The 27,513-nt window shown below is 33.9% G+C and overlaps 1 protein-coding gene across 5 annotated transcripts in view; it reads right to left on the bottom strand.

The window, feature by feature from the left end:
* Positions 1 to 27,513, bottom strand: part of ARHGEF7 (Rho guanine nucleotide exchange factor 7) — a 319,978-nt gene that overhangs the window by 194,653 nt on the left and 97,812 nt on the right. For all 5 annotated transcript variants that reach the window (XM_031958722.1, XM_031958725.1, XM_031958724.1 and 2 more), the window contains exon 3: positions 4,052 to 4,136. In XM_031958722.1, the coding sequence (XP_031814582.1) occupies positions 4,052 to 4,136 (85 nt within the window). The remainder of the gene's footprint in view (positions 1 to 4,051; positions 4,137 to 27,513) is intronic.

The following is a 27,513-nucleotide window of genomic DNA, read 5'->3' as shown; positions in this document are numbered from 1 at the left end:
CACAGAGTTGGACCTGACGGAACAACAAGGATGGCATGCCAAACTTTCCCAACAAACAAGGAAATTTTGTAAATACTATATTAAAATACACTTTAAAAAAATAAACTGCATGTGACATATGGCTTCACAATCTTTTTGTTGTTGTTGTTGTTCTTAGAATTCTGCAATTAAATTTATTGATATTTAAATTCTTAACAAAAAAAGAAATCTTTTTTTTTTTTAATTAGGTGACCAGTGTCAAGTTAGGTGCTACTACCAAAGGTGGGAGGAAGGGGAGGCAGAACTAGCCAATATAATTAGATAAATGCAGATGATCCATCCAAAAGGACATGTGAGTCCAACATGTAGTGCCCTGAAAGCTAGACCACAGTCAACTCAAAGGAAATTCAGAGTTTGGGATCTCACCAAAGTGTGCTACCATACTATGAATTCAAACTCAATAGCATAAGCATTATGCTGACGGCTTCCTTTTTATAGTCCAGTTTACTCAGAATTTAAAGTAAAAAAATTAAAGGAATAGAAAAGAACAGCTGGAGTCCCTGAATATAAAGATCAGTAGTTTAAATATTACGTACCATGCTTATCACCTTACTTATCTTTCATTCTTAACTATCTCCCATCAACACCTAATAAATTGCCAGGTTCTTTTTTATTTTACCTCAGCAATATATTTCAAGTGTATTCCCTCTTTTTCATCCTTAATAATAATAACCCTAGTTCACTCCCTCATTATATGGATTTTTAACACTCTTATAACCAGTCTTCTTGTCCTCTCCAACTTTTCACATCAGTGCCAAAACAACCTTACTAACATACCATTCAGAATGCATCATTCCCTTGCAATGAGTTTCCTCATAGCCTAACAAATAAATTACAAAGTCCAGAGTCTAGAATTCAAGGCTTTGTGTACACTACCCCTTCCCTACCTTTCCATCCTTATATTATACAATGTTCTTTGGCATATTCTATATTCCAAACAAACTAGATTTTAATCTTCTTCTCACTCTGCCATCTTTCATTTCCATGCTTTATTTTATGCTACCCCCACTCTCCTGTCTCTCTGCTGAGGTCTCTCTCTTCCATTAAGATCCATTTTAGGCATTATTTTCAATTTAATTCAACAAATATTTACTTTCCAGAAACCTTTCCTGATGTCTCTTTTCCCCATCTGAAAGTAATCTCTCTCTCTTCCTTAAATTTTTCATAGTACCATTAAAAATTTATTTTAAACTTAGAAAGCATTCAAATATACAAATAAGAATTTCAAAAATCCTACAAAAACACAATTATCATTTTTTCAGTTTATAATAATTTTAATAACACAGTTATTAAAATATCCTACTTGCTTCTATGTCCTCTTCTGCAATGTTTTTCTTCCATGTAATTTTTCAGATTATATTGCTGGATTTTAAAAAATATAATCATAACCAGCATATACACTATTGTACTGATTTTGCTATTTTCAATCTGTGTTTCTTCAAAGGAGAGATAATGTGACTTAGTGAATAAAGCACTGGCTCCTGAGCCAGGAAAGACTTAGGTTCAAGTTCCTGCTCAGACACTTATTGTATAACCCTTGACAAGTCAAGTTATTTACCTCAGTTTCCTAACCTGTAAAATTAAGTGGTTGAACTTGATGTTTTCAAACATACACTGCACTTCTAAAATCTATGTTCCTAAGATCCTGCCATATAAATCATCCTATATTTCATTTAATCCTTTATAATAGTGCTCTTATACCACACAGATACCTAAATACACTTATCTATCACAATTTATTTGGCAATCAATATGAATGTATTAATCCCCCATGTATCAGACATTATGCTAAGTACCAGAGGCACATGACAACATGTATAAATATGAATAAAATGTACTGAAATAAGAGATTCTATGAAAAGACGAGGCCCATGGGCTATTTCCTTTTTTTTTGCAATTGTAAATAATATTGCTTTAAATACTTTTGTCTTTTTTTGTTTTTTTCATTTTAGTAATATTTTCAAAGTATAATCTCAGGAGTAGCTGATTTTTAAAAGTGAGGGAGGGGAATTTTCCCATTTAGTATGCCATATGTATACTTTGTAGTGATGATGATGATGCTCATTCCTTTTCTTCTTTTATTCCTTTTATTTTATATAAAGTTCTTCTTCCAAATTACATCTGTTTTTTCTTCTCTAAGGTTCAGATTCTCTAGAAATTATTTTTCTTTTATTTCCTCCTGTATGATCTCACCAAATACTTTCTTCTATACATCCCTGGGTGGGTTTCAACCTTTCAAACTTTCAAAAAGTCAAGATAGTAAAGCTTGGTAGTATAAAACCACAAAGAACACAATACCTAAATTCCCTCACCAAAGAAGGCATACCATGATCTACTCTTAAAAAGTAAATGTTGGCCCTTTGGACAACTTTGTTTTGCATTTTAACACACCATGTTCTGTCACCAAATTGCCACTCTTCAATAAAAAGAAGCATCAGGTCCTTCCTCTCTGCTTTAATTTTCATTCATTCTTGTTGAAATACTCAAATGCAATACTCTGGCAATCATTTTCAGTGTGATAAAATATCTAGCCCTCGTGTACCACAGAAATAAGAAACTAGCATAGTCATATTACAAAGTACTACCACAAGGGATTTTTTTTACCTCTTACTTTTTTAAGCATTCCTTTCTCTTTTATCCTTTTTTATTCCTTTTTCTTTTATGTGTATGTGGGAGAAAGGGAGGTTAGGTAAAGAGGCGAGAGTAGGTGGGAAGTGCATGTATTATATGAACATAATATATACATACGTTTAATTTTTTTAAAAAAATAGCATCCCTATTCCTGAAGAATGAAAAAGTTAAGACTCAAAAAAATCCAGATATGGAAGGTGCTATCAAAGACAACCTATTGCTAAATCTCTTATGTTGATACCTATTAAATTTTCCATAAAGCAAAAATTAAGATTGAAAAGGAAATAAAACCAACCTCCAGAATCTTTCCTTTTTGAGCCTCACAATCAATTTCAAAATAGGATTCATAGGCATTTTCCAGGAACAGAATCAAAAATAGAATTTCTCATTACTTATAAATAAATGAATGAATGAATGAACAAATAAATGTGAGAATGTGTGTGTGTGTATAAAAACATATATAGTCCCACCACTCTTAGTACACAGGGGTACAGCAGAATGATCCCCCCAATATACTTAGCTATAAATTGGGAATAGGAAATACCAAGGATCATGTGCATCAGAGTATCCTTATTGTCAGTTACTGTGACTGAAAAAGCATATATATTTGGGGTACTATTCCCAAAGTTATTTTCCTTGGTCATGATGCCATCTAAATAATTATATTCTATATATATGGATAATAGATCCTAGGTCCTACCTGAAAAGCCTTTCAGTACAAGCACAGAGACAGGCTTAAAAAGGCAAATTATGAGAAGGCTGACCAATTTTTTTTTTAAACTACAGTAACTTATTTAACCACTGGCTAAGGTTTACAGTAACTTACTTGCCAAGATAATATAAGTTCCTTGACAGCAGGTATGGTTTTACTTATTATTTATTTTTGCATTTGTATTCTCAAACCACAATACGATGCCTGATACTGTATCCACTAATTTGGATCAACTTCACAATGCTCACCAGATATCCAGGCAGATTAAATAAACAATAATGCTTTTAAGAGAAAATCAGAATAAAGGTCCTTGTTAAGCTATGTCTCAAGAAATCTCTGGATCCTTTTGACACCAGGTCTGATGTTTTTAAGATGAGAAAACTATATCTAAATCTTAAGATATCAGAGTAAAGATGTGTCGAACTTAAGAGAACTTTCCTACAATAACAAAAAACAACAAAACAGAAATCAGGTAGAATAAAAGATAGAAATCAGAAAGCAGATGTAAGGAAAGGACACCTTATTAAAAATAACAAACTGAAAAGTGCATTTTTCCCCCCCTCAATTAATAGTAAATAAAACTGCACTGCTGAAAATGATAATGCCAGGTCACCTTCTTCCTTCCCCCATCCCCAACCAGAATTCAAGTGAAGCAGAACAGAATCTTACCTGCTGTGACTTTATTTAGAGTGACTAAGGAGCTGAGAACTTTGTTAAAATTCTGTCCCTGATATAGATCATTTGCATCAAATGTCTGGAAAGAAAAAAAAAAAAAAAAAAAAAAGGCAAAATTAGTAAAATTCCAGATTTGTTTCAGACTAAATGATATTATCAATTATTACAAATGACATAGGGATATATCTAAAATTATAAAAATGGAGACATAAAGGCCAATAAAAACCTCCTCATTTCCTATATTAAGTCTGGCTCAATTTCCAAAACATCAGCAACCATCCCCCCATGGGTCTGCCCTCTTTTAACCTGAGACAAAGAACCTGTTCTTCTGCACTGCACTAAATAAATGTTCAATAACAATAATAAAGTTTTGCTTTCCTCCTGTTGTTAGATTAGTGAAGAGTATCTGGCACCCAGCCCAGAAAAGCTCAACAAGGGAAAAGGTATAGGTCAGAGGATGAGGCTCCTTTTCCTGTTAAGGGGAAAGAGGCAAAATAGCAGACCACTCCAGAGTTAACAATGGCAAAGTACTATACCACTAGAGTTCACAGATGAATAAAAAGGGCAAGAAAAAGGTATTCAGAAGAAAACAAGAATAGTAGTCAAGAGGCAGAGATTCAACAAGGAATATCCCTATGCAAAATTTGATAAATGAACTTCTGATGCATTCGTCTCCAAGAGGCTTTGGATTTTTATTATTACATATGCAAGCTAATTTATGACAAAATACATATGATAAGGGGAAGACTCATCTGGTATTAAAGATATATATATCCATAACAAAGTGATATTAAAAAATTTTTCCTCTCACCATTTTGTGATGTAGTCTACCTGGATTGCCTAAATACTCAATATCCAAATACCCTTCTAAAAATATCACTTATAATTTTTGTATAGAATACTACAAGTTAGACAAAAATTATATCTGAGGCTGCATTTTTTTCCCTATGTGGAAAGGTGCAAAATTATATAACTAAGATTGATCACTTCAAGGAAATGTGTCAGTGCTAGAAATGGGATCAGGTCCATCATCAGGCCAATGCAAAAGATATCTTAAATCATAGAATCATAGGTTTGAAGTTGGAATACCTTCATAATTTAGTCCAAACATAATGAAAATGAAACTTAACCTTATGCTTATCCAAAAATTCCAAATAATCTACTATAATATCAAATGCCACAAAATAGAAAAAAAAAAAATACTGCACTAGAACAAGACCAAAATTTTTTTAATGTCAGATTTCTTTGTGAAGAAAAAAATGTGAATAATCTAGTCAGTATGTCCTTCTGAATATTAGCAGGCAGTCTAAATATTTTCATTCATTAAACAATCTCTATTAAGTGGTTAATATGTTCATAGTCTACATAAATAAGTTTATCTCTGTACATTATATATGTGTGTGTGTATTTGTGTCCTAGCCACAACTCTTAAGAACAGAAACATTCCTTGTTTGTACTCTGAATCAACAACTTCCAATCCTCTCCACCTCATCATGCCTAAGCATCATGAACCTTGCAAGCACTTAAATTTTAATTGAAATTAAATTAAACAAAGTCCTTTGTAAGTGGTGTACAGGTCATTTAAATAATATGTTAAAATGGCAGAAAAGGGGGAAAAAAAGAGTTCTCATTTTATTCAAGTATTTTAGTTCTGAAAAATTACTTACTTTTTGGTCTTATGTATTTAGTATTAATGCAAAGGCAGCTAAAAGTGACTACATTAAACTATAAAGATAGATCTGGATCTGTGATTCCACTGTAAATAATTCCCAGGTAAGAAAATTCCTTCTCACTAATACAGCAGAACCTTCCCTACAACTTAATAGTCTTAGAAATTAGACCAATATACAAACCAGAATATGTCAGAGAGCTATAAGGCCCAATATCTCCTCTATCCAATATATCTTTCTGCCTCTCACTAAATTATATAAAATATACTTTAATGACAATGATAAATAAGGGAGGAAAAAAAGTTGAGAAATTAGTAAAGCAAATAAGATGAAAGCTATAACTATCTTAATGGTGTTCTACATTATATAATACATAAAAGTTTTTTGTCCTTTCATTCAGAATTAATGAAAGTTAACTGCAAAAATGAAATTTAACACAGAAAAAATCTTTAGAGATTTGGACTATTTGTGGAAACTATACATACTTAGTAATGTAGCTATTGCTATGAATGCTGAAATTCAAGTATGACTTGATAGAAGCAGAAATTAAGATGTTCTCTATAATAAGAACTACCACAGAAACCAAACAGGTTTCATATTTAATAAGAGGAGTAATTTCAAAAATTTTTAAAAATCTATGATTTAAAGTAAATCTAACTTCAGAGAAAAAAAATTGATCCAAAGAGTTTTCCAAACTTAAGAAATATTATTTTTTAATTCTTTTTTTAACCTTTTTTCATGCTGGATCTCAATTTCTTTATCAGTTAAATATAACAATTATATTAGCTAATTCACTCTTAAATAAAGGTACAGTCAAACTTAAATATTCAGTCTGATTCTAAAACCTGGAAATCTGAAATAAAAGTAAATTTTGACTAACCTTCATCATGGAGAAAAAAAAGCAGCACTTCACCAGACCAGTTAAATGCAAAAATAACAGGATGCTAAAAATACAGAGTTTCCTGTTGTTCCAGAACTATTCTTCTTTCCTACTTGGATACTAAGCATCCTAAGATTGGGTGTAATTCTTTGCCAATGGGCTCCAACATGATGTCAGAACTTCAGTGAATATACACATATCATTGGTATTACTTAACAGGAAACTAGATAATGGAATGAGATAAATGTTTTTTATAGATCAAAAAGAAAATTTAATAATTAACACTATTAAGTGATCTACTACTCTCTTCTACTGGAAAACAGTTAAAAATACTTGCTTCAGTAAAAACCTGTTAAGGACAGTAATCAAAAAATTTTCAGGGAATAGAGCAACTTATTACAAGATAAGTCTTCCCAAAAATTGTTTCAATTTCACTTAAATGAATACCTCTATAAGAATAGTGTAAATTTATGTTAGCGAATTAAACTCATATTTAACACAAAATGATGTTTCTTACTCAAATGTTTCTAATACAAAAAAGTTGTATTTTTAAAGTGTAATTTATGAACACACCTTAATTTCCCCCAAATACCATGGGGTACTTATTAATGTTAAGAAAAAGAACAAGAGGTATATGAATATTATGGGATATTATTGTTCGGTAAGAAATGACCAACAGGATGATTTCAAAAAGGACTGGAGAGACATACACGAACTGATGCTGAGTGAAATGAGCAGGGCCAGGAGATCACTATATACTTCAACAACAATACTATATGATGATCAATTCTGATCAACCTGGCCATCTTCAGCAATGAGATGAACTAAATCAGTTCCAATGGAGCAGTAATGAACTGAACCAGCTACACCCAGCGAAAGAACTCTGGGAGACGACTAAGAACCATTACACTGAATTCCCAATCCCTATATTTTTGCCTGCCTGAATTTTTTATTTCCTTCACAGGCTAACTCTACAATATTTCAGAGTCCTATTCTTTTTATACAGCAAAGTGGAAGTTTGATCATGTGTACTTATTTTGTATTTGGTTTATAGTTTGATATATTTGGCATGTGTTGGTCATCCTGCCATCTGGGGGAGGGGGTGGGGAGAAGGGGAAAAATTGGAACAAAAGGTTTGGCAATTATCAATGCGGTGAAATTGCCCATGCATGTGGCTTGTAAATAAAAAGCTATTTTAAAAAAAAGAAAAGAAAAGAAAAGAAAAAGAACAAAAGTAATATTGGGGAAGAGGGGAGTGGAAAGGAAAGAAAATCAATGACAAGTCGGGGGAGAGGAAGAGTTCTGTTTTTAAAAAAGATAGAAAAAGGCAGGAGAAAATCAGAAGTCACTCTTTATTCTTTAGATTGCTCTAGCATAATAATAAAAGTACTATGAAATTCTGTTTACATGTTAATCTTCTCACCCGCATCTCATCTATTAGTAAGAACAGGATTACTACATAACAATATTGATGTAAAAGGAAAACAAGGGACTTGGAAGAATATTGATATAAAAGGAAAACAAGGGACTTGGAAGATTCATAAAAGGATAGGTAGTGATTCACTAAAACTGACAAGCACAAAAGCACTAATGAAAGCCCTTACAAAATTCAAGTTACCTATGGTATTTCTCTATATTTAGGTCAAATAAGAAAGAGCTGTTTAAAATGTTAACAAAATGTTACTATCCAGAAAGTTATTTCATTAAACATAGCTTTTAAATCATCACATTAACATTTGTGGAATACTTTCCTTTATTTCCTCAGAAACAGTAGTGCCTACCAAGTCAAGACAGAATTAAGAGTGTTCAATATTACTAAAAACCACAGTAGTGAATGACTAAAGCTCCTGCTAAAGAAAACTATTATACTGCCAAGACTATGAAATGCTAAGCACACAGATAAAAAGAAACAATTTTGGTCCTGAACAAAATTATGATGTTTGCACCCCAGTCACAGCTCCTCCATGTCTCTCATTCAGCTTCAGGTATTTCACTGCCTTTGGATTTCTATCCTCTCTCCAAATAGGAAGATATGAAATGGTCTTCTCCACTTTGAAACTTATTCATAACAAAGTTATCTGCTTATTCTAGTCACACTATTTTCATTATTAAAAATATTTCTTTGTAGAATCAGAAGTCCCAGGTTCAAGTATTTCTTAGAAGATGGGAGTCTTTTTTTTTTGGGGGGGGGGGAGGACAAAGGGTATGGAAGGAGGGCAGAGATAAAAGGGAGGGGAGAATAGTGAGGTGTTGGCCTAGTTACTGCCCTTCACAACACACAAATCTACAAATTAGCCCAAAGGCTAACCTGCCTTAGTCATTTCATGGTGGAGCACGGCTGAGTTAGAAAGGACTGTTCCCTGTTCCCACTACTAGCCCATTTCAGGATGAGCCCAAAACAACAGCTTGGACATCCATTTCTCAGGAAATTATAGTCCAGAGAAAGGGTCACTAGTTTTTTGTTTTGTTTTGTTTTAATGTAAGTCACTGCTTTCCCCAACCAACCATTAACTAGAGCCTTTCTTTCCCCTTCTTTTACTTTTTTCTTAAGCCTCACCCACCTACATAACATTCCCATTTATTTGGGATCTGGGGGCCACTCTCTAATGCCTTCTTCTTTCCCCAGGGTAACAACCATGCCTACCTAGCCTGGGTCTTCACCACAGAATCCCAGACTCTTAATTTCAGAATAAACTTAACCATCTACTCAGTCAGTACTTGAATAAAAAGCCTTTCCTCTACAATATAATAAGAAAAGATAATCCAGCTTTTACCTATGGAACTCCAAAGATGGGAAACATGCTCCCTTCCAACATAGCCCATTTTTCACATTCACATAGCTATGATAGGAAGTTTCTCCTCACATCAAGATAAAATCTGCCTCTCCACAAATTTCCATTCAACATTTTTTCTGCTGGGGCAAGCTAAAACCTATTCCAGGGGACAACTTTTCAAATAATTGTAGACAACTATCATGGTTCCCTCTAAAGTCTAGTCTTCTTTTGAAAAGCATCCCTTAATCTCTCAATTTATCATCAGATGGTATAAATTCAAACTCTTTCTCCATCCTGGCTATGTTATATTAACAATGTTTTCAAAATAAAGTATTTATGGAATTGGAATATCATATGCCAGAGAGCAATGGAAGTAGGATTACAACCAAGAATCACCTATCCAGCAAAACTGAGTATAATCCTTCAGGAGAAAAGGTGGATATTCAATGAAACAATGGACTTTTAAGCATTCATGATGAAAAGACCAGAGCTAAACAGAAATGTGATTTTTAAATATAGGACTCAAGAGAAGCATAAGGAGGTAATCAAGAAAAGGATATCATAAGGGACTTAATAAAGTTAAACTGTTTACATTCCTACATGGGAAGCTACTTGTAACTCATTAAAATTTTCTCATTTTTATGGCAGTTAGAAGGAATTAGAGGGCACAGATGTGACTTGAATACGAAGGGATAATATCTTTAAAAAATAAAGTTAAGGGGTGAGAGAGGAATGTACCTGGAAAATGGGAAAGAAAGAGGTGGAATGGTAAGTTATCTGCCAAAAAAGATGCAAGAAAAAGCTTTTACAATGGAGAGGAGAGGGAAAGGTTAGTGAACCTTATCTAATCAGAATTGGCTCAAAGAGGGAATAACACACATTCAATTCAATATAGAAATCCATCTTACCCTACAGGAAAGGAGAAGGGGAAAGGGAAACAGAAAGGGGGAAGAGTTATAATAAGAGAAGGTATATTGGGGGGAGGGGATGGTCAGTAGCAAAACACTTTTGAGGAGGATCAGAGTGAAAGTACAGAGAACAGAATAAATTGGGGGGAAATACAATTAGCAATAATATTTGTGAAAAAAATTGAAGAAAGTTTCTCTGATGAAGGGAACTGAATTAGACTTTTTTTTTTTTTAATGGATCATTCCCCAATTGATAAATGACTATTTTTCTTGAGGGTTTTTTGTTTTGTTTTGTTTTGGGGAGAGGGGATTTATATTTTCTTTCAAAACTTGACTTTTATGGAAATGGTTTTTCATAACCTCACATGTGCCTTTTTAAAAAGGGTGAAGATGGGGGGGTAGAAAAGAATCTGAAACTCAAAGATTTAAAAACAAATGTTTAAAAATGTCTTACAAGTAACTGGGAAAATAATATTAAATATTAAAAAATAAAAAAGGAAAGTATTTTATGTCACTTTTGACTACTACCATAAATTAAAAAACTAACTTAATTCTCCTTTGCCAAATTCAAAGAATAGAATTCCTGATATTCAGGTATCTACCTTGCTCCCAGTCCCCATTTTCTAGATCAGTAAAACTCCACCCAAAACAACTTTCTCTCTCACTAAAGAGCATCAGGGAGAATTATAGCACTGGATTACATAGAACAATTTTATTTTATTGCTAAGAAAACTGAGCTTCAGAAAAATGAAATAACTTGCCCAATGTCACAATGCTAATTACTGATAATAGTTCTAAAGCTCTTATTTCCTCATCTGTAAAATGAAGTGGTTGGATTCAACTCCTAAGGTCCCTTCCAGTTTTTATCTCAGTGTTGCTTAAGTTCTCTATGATCTACTGAATATACTGCCTGAATATAATACTTCAACACACACATTCATGAGTGTGAAATGCGTCAAAAGCCACTGTTTTACAAGAGAATATGCAACAAAGAATCCTCAGTAATCTGGTAATATGGAGGAAAAATATCTTCCATTAGAATGAGACTGGGTTAGGTCTGAATGGGAATGACATGAATGAGAATTCACTGACAGAGGGATGAATGTTAAACAAAAAGCTACTCAGATGGAAAGGACCCAGCTGGTACATTTTATTTACTTTAAAATAGTAATGCATATATTATATTTGGTGTACTATATTTGACTGCCTCCGTGTATACAGACTTTTTTTTATATACATCCTACTCTGCTGACTCATTATGGCATGCAGGTAACCCATGTAAGTTTGAAGGCTATGATAGAGTCTAAATTTTTTTTTTTTTTAGAATTGGAATTGGAATTTTCTTTCAAGCTAGAGGCATACTGAATATGGATCCAGAAGAAAGTTATATCAGCTGATGCTCAGAGAAACTCATGTATGCTTATATGAATGTGTGTATGTTTCAGATGATGAAGACAAGATAAATGAATGAAATATAAAGTAGATCTGAATGGGACCAGATTACAAAGTTTATATGTCAGATTAAAGATTTTATACTGTAATCAACAAGAAGCATGTTCCATCTGTACAAACACGTACAAATATAAATGAATTTTTCAAAAACGTGGGGTTTCATCAAAGTAAGTTCTTCTGCTATTATATATTTTGCAACTCCTTCATGTCTTAGTAAATAATAAGAGATGTCTAATTAAGTGCTGATTCTGAAGACAATCTAATGACAAATGTCTCTGACCTAATCTAGGCTGGCAATTAAATCAAAGATATATACAGTCCATCACTGAACCCACAAACAGAGCCTCTTTAACACACACACACACATACCCCTTAAGATTGAGAAAATCAAATACACATGAAATGATCAACTCTGATGGACTTGGCTCTTTTCAACAATGAGGTGATTCAGGCCAATTTCAATAGACTTGTCACAGAGAGAGCCATCGGCATCCACAGAGAGGACTATGGGGACTAAATATGGAACACAACATAGTATTTTCACCCTTTTTTGTTCGTTTGCTTGCTTGTTTTTTATTTTCTCACTTTTTCTCCTTTTGATATGATTTCTTCTTATGCAGCATGATAAATGTGGAAATAACATTTAGAAAAATAACACATATTTAATCTATATTGGTTTATCTGCTGTCCAGGGGAAGGATGTGGGAGGGAGGGATTAAAATATGGAACACAAGATTTTGCAAGGGTGAATCTTGAAATGAATGGACTTTGCATGTATTCTGAAAAATTAAAAGCTATTATTATAAAAATAAATACATGTTTTAAACCAATAAACATAATGTACATACACATTACATATTGTACATATTACAGTATAAGCAAAATGTGTAAGCTATGTATGGAATAGAGAGAGATATGGTGAAGAACTTACAGGAATGTATGAATTCTTTTTCTGTATTTTATTTTCATTATTTCTGTGTTTCCCCATGAACTGTATAATATGTGCAGGCTCATATTTACTTGAACCTTGTGGCCAGTTAGAAACATATTTACTTAACCTGAGCTGATGACATCTATTGATATTTGACATTTATCCATATTTAGTCTATTAACTGGACCCCTGTCTGCTTGATTAAGTCTGAAGGCCTGACTTTCTGTTTCCTAGAAATCAGGAGATTTCAGGAAAATAAAAACTTCCATTCCAATCTCCCCAAATAGCAACAAATATTTAGATGCCCCCCACTTCCCCCTTCTCAATGCTCTCTTACTTGTGATGTAATTTCTTGTATAAAAGCTATGTATCTTTACTACTTCTTTAGCCCTCCTACCATAAGTTTTCTCTTTCTTATCTTGTGATGGGATGGCTCATCCTCCAAAGGTTTTCAATAAACAACTTTTCTGTTGAGAGATCTCTGAGTAATCATTTTGGGTAAGGGTTTTCTACATCCCTCACAGCTAGATTTTTCCATCAGATTAGCCCCTATCCTATCATTCATCTTTCTATCACAGCAAGATTACAGTTCACATCATGCTTAGTTCAATATCATTCCAATGAGATTGGATATTATTGGATATACTGGATAATATCCCATGATATTAATGAAACTTCTATAATGAATTCTTCATTAAACAGTTGCTTCCAAAGCAATTCAAATCCTATAATACATTAAACTAAATCATGAAAGCCCTGACTTCGCCACACACATCCCCAAGAATAAATCTTTCAGTCAGGGTTTGGGGGTGAAGACCAAAAAGAGAGGTAAAAGGGGGTACAATAGAGAAATGCAGCTTACACTCACTACCCTCTGGATCTCTTTTTATCATAGTGAGCTATATTCCTCATTCCCTGTAGTTCCCCTGTAGAATCTACTTTGACCTGAACCTGTCCAAAGAACCAATTTGTTATGATTACATCCATGTTTTGAGTCCTTCAACCAAAAAACTACATGGCCCTTAAATAACTGGTGCGTTTTAGAATGCTACTTTTCTGAGTGAGAGTCCGTTATTTGTTTGGCACACTTCACCTATGTACATTTGTGATGCCATATAATTAATAATCACAAAATCCAGATGGAGCAGCCCAAGGCAGCAAAGACATTAAGATGCACTGTCAGCCTAATAGCAGTAGGTTTGTACGCAGTAGGCTATAATTACAGTGGCCTTAAAAAAAAAAAAAAAAAAAAAAAAAAAGATCACAACCCCAGAAGACAACAAGAAATCTAAACTGGTTATAATCCTCAGCAATAGCCAAAAAGTGTTACAATAAAAAAATCTAATGGTTCTCTATTAATTTGTTTTGAAAACACAGACTCTTTTATACTTTTTTTTTTCAATTGCAATTTCTCTCCTTCCCCTACCACCTCCCCAATCCAATGAGAAGGCAAGAAAAACAAAACCTATTACAAATATGTACGGTCATGAAAAACACATTTCTACATTCTACATGAAAAACACATTCCCCCCCAAAAAAATTTTTAAATATGCTTCAACTGTACTTTGAATCCATCAATTCCCCATCTGGAAGTATGATCATAATTACTAAATCTTTCAAAGTTGATAATCTTTACACTATTGCTGTTACTGTGCAAATAGTTCTCTTAGATCTGCTTACTTCCCTTTGCATCAGTTCTCCTCGGGTTTTTCAGAAACTATCCCTTCAATACTTCTTATACCATAACAATCATGCACCACAATTTGTTCAGCAACACCATAATTGATAGGTAATCCCTCAGTTTCAATTCTTTGCCACCACAAATAGAGTTCCTCTAAGTATTTTTGATCATTTTTGTACATCTTCCCCTTTCTTTAATCTCTTTGCTAGGTCAAGGGTTATGCACAGTTTTATAGCTTTTTGGGCAAATTGCTTTCCAGAATGGATGGATTAGTTCACAATTTCACAAAAATATATCTTTTGTGCCTGGTTTCCCATGTCTTCCTCAATGATAGTTCTCTTTCTAAAAATCCAACTTCTGACACTTGGAGGACCACACTCAAAAATATAATAGACATATAATCCAAGGAAGAGCTCAAAAGGAATTTTGAAAATCAAGTAAGAGAGGTAGTGGAAAAAGTAGGAAGAGACATGAGAGTGATGCAAAATGAAGTACAAAAAGCCAATGAGAAGAATACCTTTTAAAAGACCAAATGGTAAAGGAGGTTCAAAAGCTCACTGAGGAAAATAATTCCTTAAAAAATTAGAACTAAGCAAACAAAAACTAAGCAAACAAAAGCTAATGACTTTATGAGAAATCAAGAAATAAAATTTTAAAAAGAATAAAAAAAAACCATTATGAAATACCTCAATGGAAAAACAAATGAACTGGAAAACAGATCCAGGAGAGATCATTTAAAAATTATTGGACTACCTGGAAGCCATCATCAAAAAAAAAAAAAAAAAAAAAAAAAACACAAACCCAAAAACTAGACATCAACTTTCAAGAAACTGTTAGGAAAAATGTCCTGATGTTCTAAAGCCAGAGGGTAAAACAAAAACTGAAAGAATCCCCCAATCACTTCCTAAAAGAGATGGCAAGATGAAAACTCACAGGAATATGATGGCCAAATTCCAGAACTCCCAAGTCAAGAAGAAAACACTGGAAGCACCTTGAAAGAAACAATTCAAATATGATGAATGAATCCACAATCAGGCTAACACAAGATTTAGTTAGCAGTTTCTATACTGGAATACAATTTTCCAAAGAGCAAAGGAGCTAGGATTACAACCAAGAATCACCTGGCCAGGAAAAGTGAGTTTAGTCCTTCAGGGGTAAAATATAGACAGTCAAAGAAATGGAGAATTTTCAAGCATTCTTGATGAAAGACCAGAGCTAAATAAAAAAATTGACTTTCAAATACAAGACTCAAGAGAATAACAAGATAATAAGAAAAGGGAAATCATAAGGGTCTAATAAAGTCAATTTGTTTACATTCCCACTAGAGAAGATGATACTTATAACTCAGAAGTTTCTTGTCATTAAGGCACTCAAAAGGAGTATTTATAGACAAAGGACACAGGTATGAGTTGAATATGAAGGGATAAAGAACAAGCATGGTTCCAATAGAGCAAAAGAGAGAGAGAGCGAGAGACAGACAGACAGAGAGAGAGAGAGAGAGAGAGAGAGAGAGAGAGAGAGAGAGAGAGAGAGCGCACAAAAAACAAAAACAAAAAGAATAAGAAAGGAGAATATCTAAAAAAATTTAAGGAATGAGAGAAATGTACTTGGAGAAAAAGGAAAGGGAAAGGGTAAATTATCTGCCATAATTTGAGAACTTTTTACAATGGAGAGGGTAAATAAGTACACATAAGAATTAGCTCAAAGAAGGAACAACATAGACAATCAATTGAGTATGGAAATCTATTTTACCCTACAGGAAAGTAGGAGGGGAAGAGAATGTGAAGAGGGGGGAAGGTGATAAGAGAGAGGGCATGTTGGGGAAAAAGTAGTGAGATGAAAAACACTGTTGATTTCGACAAGATGAAAGGAGAAAGACAATAGAATAAATGGGGGGAGGGTGGACAGTATGAGAAAGGGGGGAATACAGTTAGCAATAGTCATTGGAAAAAGAATTTTAAAACAAGTTTCTCTGATAAAAGAATCTATGTTTTCTTTCACAACATGACATGGAAAAAGTTTTGCATGACTTCACGTGTATTTTCTCAGTGGGGAGATAGAGAAGGAGGAAGGGAGAGAATCTGGAACTCAAAGTTTTAAAAACAAATGTTAAAAATTGTTTTACATGTAACTGGGGGAAAATAAAATACTAAAAAAAAAAAAAAAAAAAAGGAGAAAAAAACAATCAAAATTAAGTCTTTGACACTCTGGACATATTCTGTATATCAAGTGCCTAGGACTGTAGGCTCTAAATAAATGCTTGGTTAAATTAAAATGACAAAGGAATATAAGCTATAGTGCTTGCATTTCTCATTATTAAACTGAGCCGGGATATACTCCTTTCTCTCCTCAAACCACCTACAACATTTGTTCCTCTACCTTTCAGCAGAGACCCTAAAGAATTCATTGGAAAAAATTGCATCTATTCTTCCCAAACTCATTCTTCAATCAATCAAAAAGTTTAAGTGTCTATTACGTGGTAGAGCTAGGTGTTAAGATACAAGGAGCAAAAGAAATGAAACAATTCCTACTCTCAAAGGAACTTACATTCTATTAAGGGGGACAACAAGTACATGTACAAGCATTTACAGAAGAAACATAAAATAAACAAAAAGAAGTTTTAAAGGGGAGGGCAAAAGGAGAACATGATGCTGTGTGTTGAAGAAGAGAAGGATTCTATTATAAAGTAGATAAAAAGGGAACGTTTTCTAGACTTGGGAGGTGATGAGTGCAGAGGGAGATGATGGATGAAATATAATGTGTAAGGAACAGAAAGAATGCCAGTTTGAACTGTAAAGTAAAGGAAGATTGGTTCTATTAAATAAAGATGTAAAGATAGCCTAGGACCAGCCTATAGACCTTGTAGAACTACAAATAGTTTTAAAAACTCAATAAAGTAATTTGCATTTTACCCTAGAACCAACTTTTCTCCCCTACTCTATGCTTCAAGTCACTGCCATCAGCATTACCACTGGGTCCTTCTTTGTTCTTGTCCTTGTCCATGGTCCTTGTCCTAGCAAACTGAAATGCTTCCACTTGAGGCCATGATCTAATTCCATTCCATCTCCTTCAGTAGGAAGCTCCTATTTCCTTCTAATTTTCTATCTACTTGTACTAACAGCTCTTTCTCTGCAGCTCACTCTCTCATCCTTTAAAAAAAAAAAAAATTCCAGGAGAGGGTGGGAGGAGCTATCTTATACTGGTCTTTAATCTACCCTCCCATTCTGACCACAGGAAAAGTGGTCTATAACTACCCTCAATAGTCCTGAACTACTCAAAAACACCTTAGTACCCTGATCTTTTGTTCCTCCAAGTCGATGTATCTTCAATCTTGATTTTTCCAATTTTGCTCTTGTTAAGCAAAACTGAAAAAAGTCACATTATAGGATTTAAAATTAAAAGAAATCTTATTGATCATGTAGTTCAAGTACCACATGCTAAAGATGGAGAAAACAAATCCCAAATTAGTTGGATAACTTATCTAGAAAATAGCAGAGCTTAGATTCAAAATTAAATCCTTCGGAAATCAGTGTTCTCCTAGTATACTACAATGAGAATTTATTCACTATAAATTTTATGCTATATAACCTCCCTTGGTCCCTTAATATTGTGCAAATAAAAAGTAAAATAATAATAATGCTCACTTTTTAGTGACTATTACAAAATTTATCTTTAAGTCTCTAACCCCTCTTCTATCTGCCATATTCACATTAGACAACCCTAATGTCTGCTGTCCATTAAGAAAATGAAAGCGATCTAATACAAAGCTATCTCAAACTTCCTTTTATAATTCAAAATTTCCATTTCTCTTCTTCTTTCCTATCTTACTCCAAGAAAGAAATGGATATACTTCTTATCAAGACCTTACTCCACCTCTCTCTCTTTAGTTCTATCACTTCCCATCTTCTCTAGAATGTCATTCCATCAATCATCACCTTAATCCCACACAATTCATTTTTTCCCCCCTTGGTGAAACATAGAGAGATAAGTAACAATCAACCAATTAGTATTTTGTTAAGCTCCTGCTTTATGCCAGGCATGTACTAAATGCTGGGGGTACAAACAAAAGCAAAAACAGTACAGGCCCTCATGGAATTCTAATTCTAATGGAGGAGAAAATATGCAATCTATGTATAAACATTATGCTACAGGATAAACTGGATAAAATCTCAAAAGAAAAGCACCAAAATTAAGAAGGACCAAGAATACCTTCTTGAAGAAGGTATGATTTTAGCAGGTAAGACTTGAAGGAAGCCAGAAAAGCTAGAAGGTAAAGATGAGGAAAGAGAGTATTTCAGGATTGGAGGAAGAAAGACAGTGAAAATGCCGAGTCAGAAAATTCAGTGTCCCATGCACAAAACAGTAAGGAGTCCAGTGTTACTTGACCACAAGAGTTTACGGAAGGGACAAGGTGTGTAATAAAAGATTGGAAGAGATGGAGGCACAGGACAGACCCAGATCTACTGCTATAGGAATACTAAAGAAAAAGACAGGAAAGCTAGGAAGATCAGAAGACTCAGGAAAGGCTAAAGAGAAAAAGTGACTCCTGAGCTATACTTTGAAAGAAAGCAAAGCTTTTTCAAAGTCCTGTACAAATACACAAAGAGAAATATTAGGAAATAGCTTATGATCCAGTCTGACTAAAATTCAAGAGTGGGGTGAAAAGGAGTAATATATAAAATGAGTGAAAGGGGTAGTAATTTGGTGTTTTGCTTAAACAATTTTTTAATTTAAGGGGGAAAAAAGAAACATTTTGGAAGACCTTAAATGGCAGAAATGCTCTGAGTCACAAGGCAAAACTCCTCCCCACATTACTCTCTTTGGACCTTAGGAATTTCTTCTATATTTGGAGAATCCCTAAAACTCCACACTTGAAGTTCCTAAAATATTTCTTTTCCTCTACATGACATATTCCAGTTTGAAAACACTTATATTAGTAAGGTTCAAAATAACAAATTACTTCTCCACCAATTCCACAAATTCAAAGTTTTACAAGTTGGTTCTAATAACAAGGAATACCCCAAAGATCCAAACTATAATCTTGAGAACAGAGATTCAATTCAATTCCTCATTGTAGTAACACCTACTATCTATTAAGCACTTTACTAAGAGCTTGGGAATATAAAGACCAAAAAAAAAAAAAAAAAAAAAAAGATTCTGTTCTCAGAGAGGTTACAGACATGTGCCAAATTCATATAGCTATACAAAAAAACCTATATTTTGTTATGGAAACATTTCACTACAATTGGCAATAGGTAAATTTGATTCCATTAAAGTGAACTTTATAGTTTACCTAGAATAGGGAAGAAAGAAAAGAAAAGAAAAGAAAAGAAAAGAAAAGAAAAGAAAAGAAAAGAAAAGAAAAGAAAAGAAAAGAAAAGAAAAGAAAAGAAAAGAAAAGAAAAGAAAAGAAAAGAAAAGAAAAAGAAATTGTTATCTATTTGGCCTCCTCTAAGTATCTCTGGTAAAAAATATATTGGTGTTTTTTGGACAATTTCAATCCAAAAGGATTATTCTATATTGTAATAAAATTAGGAGATTTCAAAGGCATTGACTACAAAGCCACATCAGATGGAGCCTAAGGGGCTCTCACACTCCCTATGCTTCTTAAGACAGCAAGCATGCTCTGGACTTTCTTTGTTCCTTTTACTCAGGTCCAGACTTCCATCTTAGACTAAGTCACTCCATTCCTTCCTAAATAGTACTTATTCTCCCCAGTTTCAGTAATATTTTTTTTAATTAAGACAAGAACTTGGCTCTGCTCAAGACAACTTCAATTCCATACATTAGAGAAAATAACACCCAACCAATATCCTGAACATCATACCCCGATTTTTCTATACTAAATACTGACTGCACCAGTTCACAGCTCAAGATAAATAAAACAGATTGTTTCCAATGACAACAATGAGACCATAACAGTTTTTTTTCTCTTCCCCACTCAATACAGTATTTAAAACTTTCACATACCTGGTGGACAAAATGCTGCTTTTTAACGACAGAAACGGGATGTACATGTTTACTGCAAAAAATAATTCCTAAAAGAGCTGAATTTTATAGAAGGTATACTTCTATGTTTCCAATCCAAAACAATATGCATTCTTTTCATATTCAGTAATCAATGCATCATGCCATAAGTTTCCCAAACTGAGACTGTCTCCTCCTGGAACAAATTATTTACAGGAAAGGTCTGTAAAAGGCCTGTCTGCCAAGCACCAAACTAACATACTGCTTCTGATTTCAAATTCAGTTCTTACTTTCCATTTCAGCACTTCACTTGAGAAAATCTTATTGATATTGCAAAGATTTTAACATTTGCTACTGGGTACATTTGAGGCTATGTGCAAATCGAAACACTAATGTAAGCTGAGAAATCATTAGATAACAGCATTTTGAGTAATCTCACAAAATACCAACCCATGAGACTATAGGAGCATCTTTCCTAAAAGGCATGTTTTCCTAGCAATCACCGGCAAATGATCAATGAATGAAACAACTAAGATGACTACAGAAAAAGCAAAGAAGATACCCACTACCTAGTCTAGAGGAAAAGTGAACAAAATCCTGAAGGTGAAATTTCTGGTAACAAAAGATGTCTGCCTTTGATAAAAGTGAAGGTCCACATTTTCAAAAATACAAAGTTCAACTAAATCAGATTACTCTTTGTTTTACTTAACTCTTGATAAATGTTTACACAATCAATAGAAAAGAATATAATATCTGAGGTCCAAACTAAGGTTTTGAGTTTGAAACCTCTATAATTACCAGACAATCCCCAAAATAACTAGAATGAAATTCTATCTTAGTTGTTAAATACACAATTCAAAGATTTGTATGAACAGATGCTTTTCTGAAGTAGATATTTTCCTAAAAAGATGCTATGTTAATCAAATCATATTGCAAATGCACGTTTACAAAGCTGATATTGAAAATGAAGAAATCTTTTGTAATGTGAATAATAACTACTAATTTATCTGTTTTTACAAGCTCCAATTTCTGCCTATTGAATTTTCCTCTAAGTGGATTGCATCTTTAAAATAGTGGGCATAGGTGGTAGATTTAAAAAAAAAAATTTCTACTTCTGGTAGTACCATTAATTAATTCAAAACATAAAGCAAACTACATTCACAAGTCCAGACAGACCCTAGAATACAGAATGAAAAACAAGATACTCTACTGGGTCTGTATCCCAAAGATTTCATTAAAAAAAGGGAAAGAATGTACACAATACAAAAATGTCTGTAGCAGCCTTTTTTTGGACTGGCAAGAACCAGAAACTGAGTGGATACCCATCAGGTGGGCACTGGCTAAATACATTATGGTATATGAATGTAGTGAATATTATTTTTCTATAAGAAATGATCAATAAGATGATTTCAGAGAGACCTGGAGAGACTTACATGAAGTGATGCTGAGTGAAGTGAATAGAACCAAGAGAACATTATACATAGCAACAAGATTATGTGATGATCTACTGTGATGGACTTGGCTCTTTTCAACAATAAGGTGATTCAGACCAATTCCAATGGACTTGTGATGGAGAGAGCCAGCAGCATCCAAAAAAACTATGGGGACTGAAGGTGGATTACAACAGAGTATTTTCACCTTTTGTGTTATTGTTTACTTGCTTTTTTTCCTCTTTTTTTTTCTTTTTGATGCAGCATGATAAATATGGAGATATATTTAGGAGAATAACATGTTTAACCTATACTGGATTATTTGCTGTATAGGGGAAGGGAGATGGAGGGAAGGGAAGAAGAAAAATGTGGAACACAAGGTTTTCAAGAGTGACTGTTGAAAATTATTTTTGCATGGATTTTGAAAATAAAAATATATTTTTAAATAACTACTTAATATAATCCTAGTTTGATATATTAACTTTTATGTATTTTGCTTTTAATAACTTGTCCACTATCAGTTTTTTTTTTTTTTTTGGTTGCATGCCCAATTCATTGATCTTTTTCTCTCTGTTTTATTAATGTTTGCATTTAGAGAAAAATATCCCCCTGAAAACTGTTTTGGCTTCTTGACACAAACTTTGGAATGTTGTCTCATTGCTTTAATTCTCTTTAATAAAATTAATGTTTCTATGTAAAAAAAAAAAATTATTCTTGGAGTAGCATAAGGAATGCATCGGTTATTCAACTATAGCTTGCATCAATGACTTTTGTGGAAAATACACATCAATGTTTTCACTCAATTTTTAATTTAGTTGATTTTTTTTCAGGGCCTAAAAATCTAGACAATAAACAGCCTTTTATATCACAAAAGTAGATAGCTAAGACAGAGTATATACATATAAACATACACACACACATACACACACACATATGTACACACACAGCTAGACTGATACATACAATCTTTGTTCATACCAAAAGGGAAATTTCCTCAGGAGAGTCATTAGCAGTAGATGGCACAGTGAATAGAGCATTAGCTCAGAAGGACCGGAGTTCAAATCTGAACTCAAACATTTAACACTCCCTAGCTATGTGATCCAGGGGGCAAGTCACTTAATCCCAAATGCCTCACCAAAAAAAAAAAAAAAAAAAAAAAAAAGAATGAGTGTCATAAAATACTGGCACAAATTACAATAAACTCCATCCACATTGTCTAAAGTCTAACAATTAAAAATAAAATCACTAATTCCAGAAGAGGGTTGGAGCAGAGATGGAGAGAAGAGAACATAATATAAAATCTGAATGATGATTTCATTTTCATTCTCCATTTTCACTATTCTCTACTGCACTTCAAGTAGCAATGATCACAGAATGTGCATATTTTGAGGATAGAAATAAGTGACAGCATAGTATCTGGAAAGCAAGAAATAAGAGAAATAGAAATTTTAGGTAAAAACACTAAAGTATAGTATCAATCCAGATATCTGGCAACTCTATGCATATAAGCTGAGTTAACATATGGTAGGCAAGTAGGCTGCAGCTTATCACCAATGAAGAATTTAGAGTGAATTCTTTACACTTAAAGAATATCAACAGAAAATTGTACGTTCACAAGAGGATATAGGCCAATAAAGGAATAATAGACAATCCACACACACCAATAATATCTACAATGTCAAGAAATGTAGGAAGCAACTAGAAGGGGCAGTGCGCGCACCAGCCATGAACTCAGGTGGACCTGAGTTCAAATCAGACTTCAGACACTTAACACTTAATACAGGGCTGTGTGACCCTGGGCAAGTCACTTAACCCCAACTGTCTCAAGGGAAGGGGGGGGGGAGGAGGAAGATGTAGAGGAGGGTCTCTAGCATGCTAAGTGTCCTTATAGAGGTTGTACAAAAGCACAGAAGCCAAAGCTATACCAACTCAGGACTCTTCCCCTACTAAACTGTCCCCTCTTCCTAACTTACCTACTACTGTCAAGGATATCACCATTCTTCCAGTTATCCAGTTTCAAAACATAGGTATCATCTTCAACCCTTTATTCTCTTTCACCCCCCATATCCAACATGCTTCCCAGTCTCTCTATTTCTCTTTTCTCAACAACTCTGTACAAATGACCTCTCTTCTGCCACTCTAGCATGACCATTTTACACATGAACTACTACTGTAAGCGTCTCTCATCACAACAATCCAGCTCAACTGTCAAAATGATCGTCTTGAAGCCCATTTCTGACTAGGTCACACTCACCTGCTCAATCAACTCCACAAACACAAAATTCTCTCTTTGACTTTTAAAGCCTTTAATGTATCAGTCCTTGCCTAACTAGACAATCTTCTTACAACTTACTCCTACATGCTCTACTGTCCAGTGATGCTGGCCTCATGGCTATTTTTCTAACATGAAACTATTCCAAACTCAAGATATTACACTGAATCTCCTCTCTGCCTGAAACTACATATTCATTTCTGCTTCCTGCCTTTCAAGTCTTCCTCAAGTCTCAGCCTTCTGCAAGAAGTCTTTTCTGGTCCTCCATAATTGTAGTGCTTTCTCTCTGAGATGAATTCCAATTTATCTTGTACACATATTATGTATACAACTGTCTATACATAATTGTATGTTGCCTCACTATTATATTGTGTGCTCCTTGGGGGTGGGGAGAGAGAGAGGAAGAATTGCTTTACTTTGTATCCCAAGCACTTAGCACTGTGTCTAGGAGATAACAGTTACCTAATAAATGTTGATTTAATCTGACTAGAGTATAAGAAAGTATGAATAAGTTACTACTAGAGTGAGAGACTACTCACATCATTATCCCAAAATGAAGCAAGAAATATGTGAATAAATAAAAAGGCATTTATCCAGGATTTAATAAGTCCTGAATGAGACAGTCCTCATTCTAAATGCAAAAATTAAAAATGTAAGAAAGCAAATCAGTCTGTATAATTTCTTTGCATTCTAATAGGGGAAGACAACATGGCGCTAGAAAGGGAAAAGAGAGGGGAAAGGATAATCTATTGCAGAATATATACCAATATATCACACAACTTCATAACACATTACAACATTAAATGAAATGAGAAGAAAAATCTAAAAATTTATAGATGGAAGAAAATTGCTAAGAAATGAAAACCAACACCAGGAAACATATTTGAATAAATTTATATTCCTATATTAATCATTTACATTCAGAAGCTTCTTACCTTCTTTCTTCATTAAGAATCCAGGAACCAAGGATATGACATGAACAGAGACTTAGGAATCTCAAAAGATCATGGAACCAAAAGCTTTTAGAATTGAAAAGAATTTTGGAGATGATCTGGTTCAATAACCTCCTTAGGAAACTGAGGTTCTACGTTAGATGAAGTTAGATGCCTAAATTCAAAGATCAGCTTAAATACTGAAAATGTGAGACACATACATGACTTGAGTATACCAATAAAAATCCACTTGATTGTGCTAAAAAGAATATGGAAGACTCATTGATGTGCCTCACACACAAAACCATGTCTAATCTGGCTTTTTTGTGTACTCCTTTCTCATATCATCTTTTAGTATCCCTAGTTTCCTTAGCTTCCTATAAGGCACAGCACAAATACCAACTTCTACATACAGGCTTTCTAAATATGCTCTGCTTCTCATGCTTTCCCAGGAAAATTTATTTACTGTGTACACAGATATATTTGTGCAGATAGCTATAGATACAAATACACACATATACACACAAATAAATATTCTGTATATGTTCATAAATGTTTTCTCCTCCATAAAAAACATAAGTTCCTTGCAAACTTTTATCAGTATACTCCCAGAATCTAGCAAAGCATCTGATACACTATGTTTAATAAATGCTTGTTGATAGATGTCAAGCTCAACTATAACGAATATGCCAACAGACCTTCAAGGTATGAGAATAGAGTACTTCAATTTATCTTTCCCTCACTTTTTCTTAAAAATAAGGAATAGCCATAACATAAACAAACTGGTTAGAGCATTTGACTCTCCACTGAAGCATTCCTTTTCTAAAGACAACCAAACAGGTCAAATACACCAATGAATGTGTGGAAAAACTATTTTTAACGTGAGAACAGGATTTTGATAATTTGGCATAATTCTGAAGTGTAATTTTCCAGGTTTAAAAATACAGTTTTGTCCTGTCACATTGTCAAATGGAATTGACTCTTAAATAAGCCATTCTATTTAGGTCTAATGCAAATGGTCCATAGTAGTTATGAGTTTGAAAAACAGAAATTGATCATTTAACTTTTATTACTTGGCCAGCTGGATTTTGTATTTAATTCCTCCTCTTCAAAAATCCTGACAGTGAATGTTAATTTTGATATATTTGAATCAACAAAAGTCCTTTTACCCAGAAAGAATTCCAAAGAAATTTGCCACTTTTTTCTTTCAAATACTTTCATTTCATTCAAGGGATGATAGTATTTTTAAATCAATACTTAAAGATATCACTTAAAGACAATCCTTAGACATCACTACACAATCTCTTCATCTTATAAGAAAACTGAAGTCCAGAAAAATTAAATGACTTGTCGGAGGTTGCATAGGAAAAAAGCCATGCGTCTAAGATTGAATTTGTATCACCTGAGATTATTATTGAAGATATGAACCTATGTCCTCTGATTAAATCTTGGGCTTTTTAACGCTCCACTAAACTTCCTTCTTTATAAGATCTCATAGTATCTAAGTCCTAGGTATGATAATGAAATAACTATTCCAATGAGAATTAACTCCTTCAAACAGATTTCCCCCCCAAAAAAAAAAAAATTCAGTGAGAATTCTGATGAGGAAATCTAAATCACAGTGAGTCTTTTTTTCCAGTCCAAGTTGACAGGGAAATAAAAAGATCTACTACCCCTGGGGGATGGTCCTGCCATAAAGCATTCACACAAAACATACCAATATCCAAGCAGAGGCTATAACCAGAGCAAGTCTCAAACTCATGCCAGAGTACCCCATTAAGGAGAAGTATAAACTGACAGCTTACACCACTATCCAATTCCAGATCACAGATCTAAGGCAGACTGGTGAGGGGACATGAACCTGATCTCCCCTTCCCTCAGCAGTCTAAGAATAAGTATCAGAATAAGGAGAGAGAAAGAAGCTCAGAAGAAAGCAGCAATGGCATGGCTAACACCCCAAGAATAGAAGAAGCGATCTATTCCACACTCCCGTTCAATTTGAATTCTCTAAAAGGAAAGCCAGACCAAAAGATTAGCTACCAATCTCTAACTCTGGACCAGTAGAGCTTCCTATCTGCAAGCAAGTGATTAAATGACAGTGGCTAAGATCAGGAATAATCCATTCAGACCCCAAACCATATCAGGACCTTTTGGAACTCAGAAAAGAGGAGCAGCAATCACTTTGGTCCTGGCTCAGACCACTCTGAGAGCATTGAAAGCCTAGAGGTTCCCAGGCTGAGCTGTCCCTGAACAATGTAACACTCAGGATCTCCAGAAAACAGCAACAAGACCAGCTTAGAGTATCCCTACAGAAGTACACAGAATCCAAACCTACCACCAAGTCTGAAGTGAGGAAATAGGCTTGAAAAATGAGCAAAGAAACAAATCCTGTCATAAAAAGCTATTATGTTGACAGGGATACTCAAGATCCAAACCCAAAAGAGAATGACTAAAACATCTACTACTACTTAAACACAAATTTAACTGGAATTCCTGGAAGAGACAAAAAGGGTTTTTGTTGGTGGTGGTGGTTTTTTACTTCTAAATAAGGTAAAATAC

The sequence above is a fragment of the Sarcophilus harrisii genome, chromosome 3 (assembly GCF_902635505.1).
Source record: "Sarcophilus harrisii chromosome 3, mSarHar1.11, whole genome shotgun sequence".
In the NCBI taxonomy this organism is placed as follows: Eukaryota; Metazoa; Chordata; class Mammalia; order Dasyuromorphia; family Dasyuridae; genus Sarcophilus; species Sarcophilus harrisii.
The sequence above is the reverse complement of the archived record's forward strand: the minus strand, read 5'-3'. Positions and strand labels throughout refer to the sequence as shown.